At 40.3% G+C, this 12656-nt stretch overlaps 1 protein-coding gene and 1 non-coding gene across 2 annotated transcripts; both read left to right on the forward strand.

Moving 5' to 3' along the window:
- Positions 1 to 10323: 10323 nt before the first annotated feature.
- On the forward strand, positions 10324 to 12192 carry LOC120673138 (hydroxyethylthiazole kinase-like). Its single transcript, XM_039953842.1, has 2 exons — positions 10324 to 10834; positions 11540 to 12192. The coding sequence occupies exons 1-2, from the start codon at positions 10388 to 10390 to the stop codon at positions 11864 to 11866; spliced, it is 774 nt and encodes a 257-aa protein (XP_039809776.1). The 5' UTR covers positions 10324 to 10387; the 3' UTR covers positions 11867 to 12192.
- A 234-nt stretch (positions 12193 to 12426) lies between these two features.
- On the forward strand, positions 12427 to 12507 carry TRNAL-AAG. Its single transcript has one exon. It is a non-coding gene; the product is annotated as a tRNA-Leu (tRNA).
- The last annotated feature ends 149 nt before the right edge of the window (positions 12508 to 12656 follow it).

Raw genomic sequence — 12656 nt, forward strand, 5'->3', positions numbered from 1 at the left:
AGATCATTCTTATGGACCTTTTTTTGAAGGGAAAAGTCCAATTTACACCTTTGAACCATCATAGAAGTCTGGTTTTCAACCTTAAACTACAAAACCGGATGTAAAAGGCCATTGAACTGTCGAAACCGTGCAAATTTAGCCCTTTAGTTGGTTTTGAAGGTGGTTTCCCATTTTGTGAAATTTTTAAAAAAACTAAATTAATATAAAAAATCATAACTAATTCATTCTAAATCACAAAAATATGAAACATGTACCAAAATTTTAATAAAAATGCCATCTATCTATTGGTGCACTGTTTGAAATTATTTGAATATTATTTGATTAAGTTACTAGTTTTTATTACTTTTTCTAAAAATATTGGAATAGGAATAAATCAGATGAAAGTGGCTCCCAATAGAGCACCGACAGATATCTAACATTTTAGAAAAAATTTGGTACTGGTTTCAAATATTTTTGAATAAAAATGAATTATTTATGTATTTTTTAGACTAAACTATTTTTCTCTATTTTTCACAAATGGAAAATCACCTTGAAAACCAGCTAAAGGTCCTAATTTGTCCGGTTTGGATAGTTCAATGGCCTTTTATGTCCGGTTTTGTAGTTTAAGGTTGAAAACCAGACTTTAGTAATAGTTGGAGGGTGACAATTGGACTTATCCCCTTTTCTAAGTTAATTATTATGGACTTTTTACAGCTGTAAGGATCACCGGGGTGTCCGACCCTAGAGGGGGAGGGGTGAATAGGGTCGCTAATTCACTTTCTAACCTAGGGCTCAAACTATTTGCATAAGAAAAACCTAACACGTCCTACACTCCAAAAGACTTGCAACCTATAGCCAATCCTATTCAAACTAACTAGAAAAGTGAAGGCATGCAAGATAGAGTAAATGCGGAAACGTAATACGGTAAGTAAAGAGGTAATGGAGAGAATATGCAAACTCCCGTGAAAACACCAAGACACACGATTTAACGTGGTTCGGTTAGGACATCAAGTCCCACCCTACGTCCACGGTCACTTATCCAACAAGAACAAGTGTGATGTCGAGTCTCTTCGTTTGATCACGTCTTGCGTTCGCCACCAAGGCTTCCGACAAGCAAAGGCTAAGTGATGCCAAGTCACCAAGACAAGGTCACTACCACCGTCTCTCTCGAAGCGTCACCAACGGCACCGTCTTCACTATCGGAGCTTCTCACCAAGAGGGGTCTCCTTCCCCGCACAAAGTGTCGTTGCCGCTCCACACCAAGTCGGAGGGTCACACAACGATTACAATGATTGCTTGCCGCAGCAAGATTTCTCTCAAGCTTGCTCTCTCAAGAGCTAAGCCTAAACAAGCACTAAGCACTCTCACAAGTGTGCTTAAGTTTATATGATGTACAATGAATGTTTATGGTGGTTGGAGGTGTTCTTCAAGTGTAGTAGACTTCTCTATCTCTTCACCAACTCCAGCACACCCCAAATAAGGCGTGGGGTGGGATATATATAGCCCAACCCTCCAAAACTAGCCGTTAAGAAAAGCTGACAGATTTCCTTAGCACCGGTTAATCCGACGGTCAGGAAAATCGTCATCGCCGGTTTAACCGGTGAGTGCATTTTCCCAGCCGACTAGCCGTTACTGCTCCAACGGCTACTTGATCAATTGCACCGACGTTCTTGAATTCATCGTTGGTTTAACCGGTGTATGTAAGCTCAGAAACCCCAAAAAACGGAGTGTCTAGACAACTGCACCGACGCTTGTCTTCGGACATCGTTGGTTCAACCGACGCAAAACCATAGCCTCAGCTTCTGGGTTTATTGCACCGACGCCTTCACTCTTCTCCTTGTCGGTTCATCCGGTGCACTCTGCTAACTGAGTCTTCTCTGAGCCCATTGCACCAGTGAGTGTAATTTGCCTCACGCTGGTTTAACCGGTGAGCGCAAATTATCTCTGTCTTGGTCCTTTCGACCTGATTTCTTCGGGGTTTTGTATCTTTTCATCCCTTAGACCTATAAGCCTGATAATGATCATCTTAACACATATATTAGTCCAAGTGTTGTATGTGTCATCAATCGCCAAAACATTATATTGAAATATGGCATGAGAGGTCATTTTCGCTACAATCTCCCTCTTTTTTGTGATTGATGACAACACAACCAAAGCAAGCAAGATGAATTTGCAAGAATAAGAAATTGGTACCAAATTGAAAAGTTAGAAACTACTTAGCTTGCTCGGATGACATTTCAATGCTCATTTTAAAAGCCACCGGCATTTGATTAGTCCATAGGACGAAATGCTTCCGACTTGATAGCAATTGTGAAACAATGGCTTGTGGCTAATGTAAGACAATTATGTGGTTTGAACCATATGAGCAATGAAATTTTTTTTACCTTAGTCCATGGGATCATCAAATTGCACTTCTCCCCCATATTGACTAAGTACCTCCCCTTATCACCATGCATCCTTTTGCATTGCATTTTCCATTCCCCCCTTGCTAATGGCATCATTTACTCCAAACTATTTGCTTGCTTTTAGGGTATATTTCTCCTCCTTTGTCATCAAACATCTAAAACCTTCATAACCACTAATAGCAAGGAGCATTAATAGCAAAAGGAATTTACTAGTGATAGAGTGTTATACCCACTAAATTTGGCATATCTCCCTTGGTTTGAACAAGCTCCCTCTTTTTCAAAGCTTGTGGCACTTCTCATCTTAACACCAATTATGACTTGTAGGGGTAGTGTTCAAACAAAATTTGAACTCATGGAGATAGCTCTAGGTGACTATAACAAATAGCACTTGTAAAGCATATTAGTCACACAAACATAAGTTATAGAGTTAGCTCCCCCTAAATATGTGCATTAGTGTTTGAATCACTTTAAACAAATGTATGCACTTGTAATTCACATAATGGGGATTTAACTTCATAACTTGCTAATCATGGCATCATAAACAAGCAATTGATATCAAAAACATTTTTACCACGAATATGAGAGATATCAAATTGCAAGATATGCTATGAAAGACATATGCCATGTGAGAGAATCAATTAAGCTCATCTAGGTTACAACAAGATATGAATAAGACATGGATAACCTACCATGTGAAATTTCTTGGAAGGCATATCAAATGAAAGATACCAATAGTAAAGATAAGATCATGCAATCCTAGAGAGGCATTGAGCTACAATGATGCATGAAGGATATCAAATGAATTGAGATCATCCTTTTACCTTGTTCATTACCTCATATGTAGGGGAGGGGAATTTGGGTCACTAATCTTTAATCCATAACTTGGCTTTAATTCAACTTTGCATTATGCATCCCTACCCATGCATCCCAAATCTTGACAAGCCTCCAAATTCCCCGTAGTGCTTGTTTGGCGCCTAAGTTTTAGGGATCCAAACCTTTTTAGAGCCATCCATGGTATGAATAATATCATTGGGCACCCAAATAGGCCGGTTCCATCCATATGTTCTCCACCCCATGATATGAGCTACCACCTTGTCATTCTTCTTCTTTTCAAGTATGTAGTGGTTGCTCTTTTGCTTATTCTTGTGGGTGGGCTTGGTGTACATGTATGACGCCTTCAAGTTTGGAGATGTATTTTTCTTAATCTCCTTAGCCTTCTTGTGTCCCTTCTTGCTCTTGTTCAAGTTCTTGGGCTTGCCGTTTTCTTTGCCCTTTGCTTCGCTCTCTTTCCCCTTGCATTGGTAGGACTTGTGACCTTCTTTGCAACATTTGAAGCAAGTCACGGTTTCTCCTTTCTCAAGCTTCTTCACGCCCGCGGAGGTGTTATCTTGAGAAGGTTGGACTTGCTCTTGAGTGTACTTTCCTTTGAGCTGCCTCAAGTCCGCCATTAGCCTTTCTACCTCTTGTTTGAGCTCATTATTTTCCTTAGCAATGAGATCATCACATGCTTCTACAATCACATTCTCATTGCAAAGGGTTAGATCACAAGAGGTAGACGCATCTGCCTTGACAATGGGAATAGCACAAGGAATATTGCAAGGAAATAATTTATCCGATGATGATTCACTTTTAGATTCAAAGCTCTCATATTTTATTTTAAGTTCTTTATGCTCATTGTCTAATAAATTAAATTTGTTTAGCAAGTTCTCATATCTTGAGACAAATAAAGCATGAAGTTTTTCTTTAGCCTTGAGAGCTTTGATTTCCTTATTTTGTTCAATGAGATGTTCTTGTTGATTATGGAGTGTCATCATCTCACTAATTTCATCAGTTTCAACATCGAATTCATCATTTGAGGAGGAGTGATCACTTACATCGTTATTACCTAGTGCCATAAGACACATGGGTGGTGGTGATGTCCTCCGAGGGCGATGGGTGGTGGAGCTCTTGGAATTATTCTTGGTACTTGAGCTTTCACCACTTTTCTTGGGCTTGTAGATGGCGGTGAGAGCTTGTGATCTTGACTTGTTCTTTTTCTTCGCCATCTTCTCCATCCCAACCGCACTCCCTCTAATGAGTGTTTTGTACCCAAACTCATAGAGCTCATGTACATGCTCGGCAATCTTACGGTGGTGGTATAGCACGGCCCTTGGATATTCTTCATCACTTGAACTTGATTCATCATCACTTTCTTCCTCATCCTCTTCTTCTTGTTCACTTGAGTTTGGTGAGTCTTGTCGCCTTGATTGGTGATTGCATGAGTGCTTGGCGGCGAGACTCTTTTTGCTTGAAGAAGAGGTGGACTCTTGCTCTTTCTTCTTTGTCATCCCCAAACTATATTTATGGGCGATGATTTGATTGATGACTTGGTTGGGTGTAATCTTGACCAAGTCTTCTTTTTGCAAGAGAGCGTTGATGATGTTATAATCGGGCTTGCAGAGGCTTCGGAGAATCTTGCGGTTAATTTCTTCATCTTTAACTTGATTGAGACCTAAGACATTGATTTTATTGACAAGAATATTTAATCGTGAGTACATGTCATGAGCATTTTCATTGGGAAGTTGCTTAAACCTACTTAGCTCCTCGCCAAGAATATGATATTTTTGATTTGCAACATCCTTTGTGCCCTCATGATTCTCGACAATTTGCTTCCATAGCTTATAAGCATTTTCATTAGCAAATACACGATTAAACACACTATCACATAGAGAAGACAATAGAATTGATTAGCAAATACCGATAGGCTTGGAGATGTGCTTGCATAAGCACTTTCCATCGAGGAAAACCCGTTCCATCAAAAAACGGAGCCCTATCGGTACTCATCCCTTCCCCGGACATGATACTCACTCGACGGTGAAGTCGACGGGTCTCCTATGAGCTTTCTCACAAATTTACCAATGAAATTGGCTAATCCTCGTAAGAGGTGTGAGACCAAACTCTGATACCAATTGTAAGGATCACCGGGGTGTCCGACCCTAGAGCGGGAGGGGGTGAATAGGGTCGCTAATTCACTTTCTAACCTAGGGCTCAGACTACATGCATAAGATAAACCTAACACGTTCTACACATGCTAGTTATGACTAAGGTTTATCTATACTACTCTCTACTTACCCCAAAAGACTTACAACCTATAGCCAATCCTAATCAAACTAACTAGGAAAGTGAAGGCATGTAAGATAGAGTAAATGCGGAAACGTAATACGGTAAGTAAAGAGGTAAGGGAGAGAATATGCAAACTCCCGTGAAGACACCAAGACACACGATTTAACGTGGTTCGGTTAGGACACCAAGTCCCTCCCTACGTCCACGGTCACTTGTCCAACAAGAACAAGTGTGATGCCGAGTCTCTTTGCTTGATCACGTCTTGTGTTCATCACCAAAGTTTCCGACAAGCAAAGGCTAAGTGACGCTAAGTCACCAAGACAAGGTCACTGCCACCGTCTCTCTCGAAGTGTCACCAACGGCACCGTCTTCACTATCGGAGCTTCTCACCACGAGGGGTCTCCTTCCTCGCACAAAGTGTCGTTGCCGCTCCACACCAAGTCGGAGGGTCACACGACGATTACAATGATTGCTTGCCGCAGCAAGGCTTCTCTCAAGGTTGCTCTCTCAAGAGCTAAGCCTAAACAAGCACTAAGCACTCTCACAAGTATGCTTAAGTTTATATGATGTACAATGAAGCTTTATAGTGGTTGGAGGTGTTCTTTAAGTGTAGTAGACATCTCTATCTCTTCGGCAACTCCAGCACGCCCCAAATGAGGTGTGGGGTGGGATATATAGCCCCACCCTCCAAAACTAGCCGTTAAGAAAAGCTGACAGATTTCCTTAGCACCGGTTAATCCGACGCTCAAGAAAATCGTCATCGCCGGTTTAACCGGTGAGTGCATTTTCCCAGCCGACTAGCCGTTACTGCTCCAACGGCTACTTGATCAATTGCACCGACGCTCTTGAATTCATCGTCGGTTTAACCGGTATATGTAAGCTCAGAAACCCCCAAAAACGGAGTCTCTGGACAACTGCACCGACGCTTGTCTTCAGGCATCGTCGGTTCAACCGACGCAAAACCCTAGCCTCAGCTTCTTGGTTTATTGCACCGACGCCTTCACTCTGCTCCTCGTCGGTTCATCCGGTGCACTCTGCTAACTGAGTCTTCTCTGAGCCCATTGCACCGGTGAGTGTAATTTGCCTCTCGCCGGTTTAACCGGTGAGTGCAAATTACCTCTGTCTTGGTCCTTTCGACCTGATTTCTTCGGGGTTTTGTATCTTTTCATCCCTTGGACTTATAAGTCTGATAATGATCATCTTAACACATATATTAGTCCAAGTGTTGTTTGTGTCATCAATCGCCAAAACATTATATTGAAATATGGCATGAGAGGCCATTTTCGCTACATCAGCATTGGATGATAATGCGTATATAACCCCACCAGAACTCGCAACTTGTTCTCATCCCTTTAGAGATACAAGGCTGACTGTCCAAAGTAAATCAGGTATAGATCTCATCTACTTTCGTTCCATACTATAGGTTTTTTGACTTTTTTAACAGTAAATTTGACCAATCATCTTATTCAAAAAATATTGTATAAATATAGTCAAATTTAAGTTATTCTTGAAGTACTTGTATTGATAAAGCAAGCCAAAACAAAAAAAGTGATATTTTACATAAATTTTTGAATAAGACGAGTGATCAAACTTAATGTCAAAAAAAGTCAAACGATCTATAATTTGGAACGGAGAGAGTAGTCGGGAGAGATTATAGATCTGTTTCACTTAGCTTAGTTAGTAGAGGAGTTTTAGGAACCTTTGATCCCATTTCGTTGTCCTCCCAACAACCACCGCTATTTTTATGTTGAATCTCCTAGGTGCCATTGGTTATCACTCCTATCATTTATTATTTATTTGTTGTGTTCATTTGGCTGTGGCTGGTGGCTGGTGCTGATCTGTTATGAGAGAACAGTACTGCTGACTAGCTGGTAGCTAGTGGCTGGTACTGATTTAGTATAAGAGAACAGTACTGCTGGCTGGTTGGCTGACAAGCCAAACGAACAGAGCGATTATCCTTCGTCCGCAGATAGGTCCAGCTGGCATTTAAGTTAGTGTTACACATTCATCTTATTTACTACTATTCTTTTATATAATGCTCCACTAAAGAAAATTTACAATAGCTTAAAATACTTTAAGATGAAATGCTACAATTTTAATCTATATGCTTGCAGAATTAATATAATTACTCTTGAGGTATAAGAAAAATTAATAATGAGCAAGACATTGCCTTAACAACTAGACCAATGTAGATTCTTTTGGTTATTATCTCAATGGAGATGAAGTCAAAAGTTACAAAATGGCCTTGGTCGATCCTGAACATAGATTCAATTTTTCTTATGTTCTTAGTAACTTTTTTATATATAATATGCCGACATCTCTTATGCACATCCACGGTGGCGAGCTACCTAAGCCAAAAATGAGTGTAATTGAAGAAAAGAGGTATTTAAACATTAATACTTAAGACTTTAGAAATGGAAATACTCAGTGTCAAAGAAAACATTTGACACCACAATGCCTGGTGGTCATTTGGTCCCTGTAGCAAGAACTACGGAGAAAACTCTTATTTCAGCCTGCGCAAAAGCAAAGTAGTTGGTTACTCATCCATTCTATGGACATATACACAGTATATGATAGGCTTAATTTCAGTTGTATGTGTTCTAAATTTATGGGCTATTTTTTATATATGAGGTACTAATATGAGACTATAAATATTTTTATTTATTTTCTATTTTCTAATTATAATTTGATCGTATTGTATTAGCATACATAGTTGTTCAATTTGAGCTCATAAACCAAATTTACGTATTTTCAATATTCAACTTTGAATCCGGCAGCAAATGTGTTAAATCCACCTCACATAAAGCCGTATAGGATGAAAACTAGGATGAATTGAGAAGCTAAATCATGTTAATAACCGAATGCAATATTTGTAGATTTATATGCATTTAGATTTATTATATAAACTAGTATGTTTTTAGTGCTATTTTGAGGAATCATATCATAACATTAAGGTTTCCATACTATTGCTGTAAACATGTAACTCATTGAAAATCCCTTATTCAAAGTTATATTTCGTGCGAAAACATACGCGCATGGGCACGTTGTGTAAACCAGCCTCATTCTTCCCTTTGTTGTATGTTCAACCACAGGGGAGAGCTTTCCTATTTAAGTTGGCTTGCACCAACTCAAACTAGGAGTATGTGATTACATGATGCCATTTACTCTTGCTTTAGAATTTCTGAAATGGGACTTTTATTTTCCAGCACACATCCTATTTACTTATATTCTTTTATACAATGCTCCACTGAAGAAAATTTATAATATCTTGAAATACCTTAAGATGAAATGCTATAATTTTAATCTATGTGCTTGCATAATTAATATAATTACTCTTGAAGCATAAGAAGAACTAATAATAAGCAAGACATTGCCTTAACAACTGGACCAATGCAGATTCTTTTGGTTATTATCACAATGGAGATGAAATCAAAAGTTACAAATATGTTCTTGGTCGATCTTGAATGTAGATTCATTTTTCTTATTCTCTTACTTCCTTTTTTTGTATATAATGTGTGTACGTCTCTTATGCATATCCACGGTGATGAGCTGCCTAAGCCAAACATGAGTGAGATTGAAGATGTATATAGTGAATTAGATATTAGGATTATTTACATTAAAGAGGTATTTAAACATCGACATTTAAGAGTTCAAAAATGAAAATACTCAGTGCTAAAAATAAGCATTGGACACCATAATACCTAGTGGTCATTTGGTCTTTGTAGCAAGAATACAACTACGGAGAAAACTCTTATTTCAGGTTGCACAAAAAAGTATAAAAGAATACATTGACAGTTAAGACATGGAAAGTAGTTGGTTACTCATCCATTCTATGGACATAGACATGATAGGCTGAATTTTAGTTGTATGTGTTCTAAATTTATGAGCTATTTTTTTATATATGAGGTACTAATATGAGACTATCAATGTTTTTATTTATTTTCTAATTTCTAATTACAATTGGGTCACATTGTATCAGTATACATAGTTCCTCAATTTAAGCTCGTAAACCAAATTTACACATTTTCAATATTCAATTTTGAATCCGGCAGCAAATGTGTCAAATCCACCTCACATATGGGTCGTATAGGATGAAAAGTAGGATGAATTGAGAAGCTAAATCATGCTAATAACCAAATGCTTGTAAATTTATATACATTTAGATTTATCATATAAGACTAGTATGTTTTTAGTGCTATTTTGAGGAATCATATCATAAAATCATGGTTTCCGTACTATTGTTTAACATACAACTAATTGAAAATCCCTTGACATTGCCTATCATCAAACAGTACAATTTTGTGAGCATACGTGCTTCAGGCCCTGTTTAGATTCCAAAATTCAAAATGTAAAATTTTTATAAATCGCTTGCATGGTCTACTGAATGTAGTCGAAAAATAAATCGCATTACACAAATAGACTATAAATCGCGAGACGAATCTAATGAGAATAATTAGGACGTGAGTAGACACTGAATTGCTACAGTAATGCTGCAGTAAATATGCTCTAATGATGGATTACTTAGGCTCATTAGATTCATCTTGTGGTTTACAGACGAGATCTGTAATTAATTTTGTGATTAATCTACATTTAATACTTCAAATATTGAAAATTTCTTTCAAAAAATCAAAGTACAAAGTGATCTAAGGTCTCAATTGTACTGTTGCGTTTTGCTAGAAGGGGAAAACATTCTTCAAAGTGAGTTCATAACATAAATTTAAACCTACAAGTCAAATAATAAAGAGTAATATGTGAAAGTGGCAAAATTCTAAAATTCAGCTCATCCATGTTCGGGTTCCGCCGCGTGGCCCGTGCGTGTCCGACTTCCGGTCTTCCCGATCCCCCGAAAGCGAAAGCGGAAAAAAAAAACTGGCTTCTCCTGCCACAAGCGCCGCAGCGCCATGGACGCCGGCGCGAAGGAGCAGAGGGACCCCGCGTGGTGGGGCCGCCGAGCGTGGTCGCTCCTCTCGGCCGTCCGCGCGCGGGCGCCGCTGGTGCAGTGCATCACCAACCTGGTCTCCATGGACATCGCCGCCAACGCGCTCCTCGCGGCGGGGGCGTCCCCGGCCATGGTCCACTCCCTCCGCGAGGTGCCCGACTTCACCCCGCGCTGCGACGCCGTGTACGTCAACGTCGGCACGCTCTCCGAGGACTGGCTCCCCTCTATGCGCGCCGCGGCCTCGACCGGCCGGCCATGGGTGCTCGATCCCGTGGCCGCCGCCGCTTCCGGGTTCCGGATGGAGGCCTGCCTTGAGCTGCTCGCGCTCCGCCCCGCCGTCGTCAGGGGTAACGCCTCAGAGATCCTCGCGCTCGCCGACCGCTCGGTACCCGCCTCGTCCAACTTTAAGGTACACCATTCCTTTGTTTTCTTCAGTTCAGTGTCCAAGACTCCAACCCAATAAGGATAAGGATAAGAGAAAGATGGGGCTTAAATTAACTGAAATAAATATTTCCACACTTTTCAAAGTCAAAAACCCCGCATAAAACTTTGTTGCATCGCTCCTTTGCACTCTATTTTATTTGATCCATGTGCTTATAATCTGCTATATCCAATCCAAGCACGGAGGAAGAAAAATCCTAGCTAAAATTAGATGGATGAATCGCTTGCTTGATTGTGAATGGCACTGACTTAGGATAGCCAGTAGACTGTACTTAGCTGAAATGAATTGGAAAACGATATTTTTTTTACTCATCACATTCTCAAAATCTAGAACCCTGTATTAACCTTTTCTCCTCTCCTACTGTTCCATGGACTGATCTGATCCACGGTGTTGTTTATTTGTTGCTTTTCACAACTTTTCATATGTGATTGCTATCTGAAGGGCCTATGCTAAACATGTGTAGTTGTGTTCTGCCGATTATTATGACAAATTTCAGTATCATTCTTATATCCTAGCTTCATTGATCTTAGTTTAGACCCTTTTCAGGATCGCAGGAATGTTTAGATCCTTTCTTTCTATCTCGTGTAGATTAGCAACACACATACCATTACCTATACTGGTTATAGTTTTCTATCTTGTTGCCCTTGGAATCAATTTCTGATCAAATTGCAGGGTGCTGACAGTTCACATGAGTCTGTGGACGCCCTCGAAGCTGCAAAAGCATTAGCACTGTCCAGCGGCACTGTCGTTGCGGTATCCGGAGCTGTTGATTTCATCACCAATGGGGAGCAGGTTGTCGGCGCAAGCAATGGTGTGTCCATGATGCAAAAGATCACAGCGACAGGGTGCGCTGTGACCGCCCTTATTGCGGCTTTTGTTGCCGTCGAACCTTCAGATGCCCTTGTCGCAGCAGCATGTGCTCTTGCCATCTTTGGCCAGGCGGGAGAGATCGGGATGGTCATCAAAGGGGCCTGCCTCTCTCAGGATGCACCTCATTGACGCCCTCTACTGCCTGGACGAGGAAACTGTTACCTCTCGAGTCAGGATTGCTCTACGACCATGATATGCGCGCCTGCCAGGGCTTTCAGTTTCAGGTAAACGCAGAGTTTGGAATAATCACAGGCTAATTTTGCTTTCTCTTTCTTTATAACCATGGTATGAAGCAAATCAGTCAATTGGTCGTCGCTTATCCTTGTAAACTATATTGACACTCTTGTAATCCTCGGGAATGTACAAAATTCATAGTTGGGGTGGCCGTGCTTCAGCTGCATGGTTTTAGTAGAATACAACAAAATGAGGAAGTTTGTTCTTGATCATCCAATTAATCTTTTTTTATGTCTTTCTGGCATGAGGAAGTTTGTTGTTGATCAGCAAAAACAAAGGCGTATTACTGGTTGCGTGTGCTGTTTGCCGCTGTCGCCTGGTGGTATAAAGTAAAGTAGTGATAAGTGGCGTATTACTGGTTGCGTGTGCTGTTTGTCGCTGTTGCCTGGTGGTATGATAAGTGGATGAAAATAATAGATAATTAATAAATCCAGTGACGGACTCGTAAGAAAACCGTTGAGATGGCCGAGTTGGTCTAAGGCGCCAGATTAAGGTTCTGGTCCGAAAGGGCGTGGGTTCAAATCCCACTCTCAACAAATGTCTTTTGAACTTTTTTTCTCACTGATTTTTTTATGACATTATTTTCTTACTGATTTCGGTTGTATGTAATGTATAAATGTGGAATCCCGTCTTTTTTCTAGACCGGAGAAATCATCAGAAACGCAAGCGCAGGCCCAGCCCAGGC

The sequence above is a fragment of the Panicum virgatum genome, chromosome 5N (genome assembly GCF_016808335.1).
Source record: "Panicum virgatum strain AP13 chromosome 5N, P.virgatum_v5, whole genome shotgun sequence".
Classification (NCBI taxonomy): domain Eukaryota; kingdom Viridiplantae; phylum Streptophyta; class Magnoliopsida; order Poales; family Poaceae; genus Panicum; species Panicum virgatum.

Bases quoted from the DNA above. Each gene is read 5' to 3' on its own strand.
- LOC120673138 (XM_039953842.1), top strand. From the start codon at position 10,388: ATGGACGCCGGCGCGAAGGAGCAGAGGGACCCCGCGTGGTGGGGCCGC. The intron at 10,835-11,539 runs GTACACCATTCC...ATCAAATTGCAG, and splicing joins CCGCCTCGTCCAACTTTAAG to GGTGCTGACAGTTCACATGA.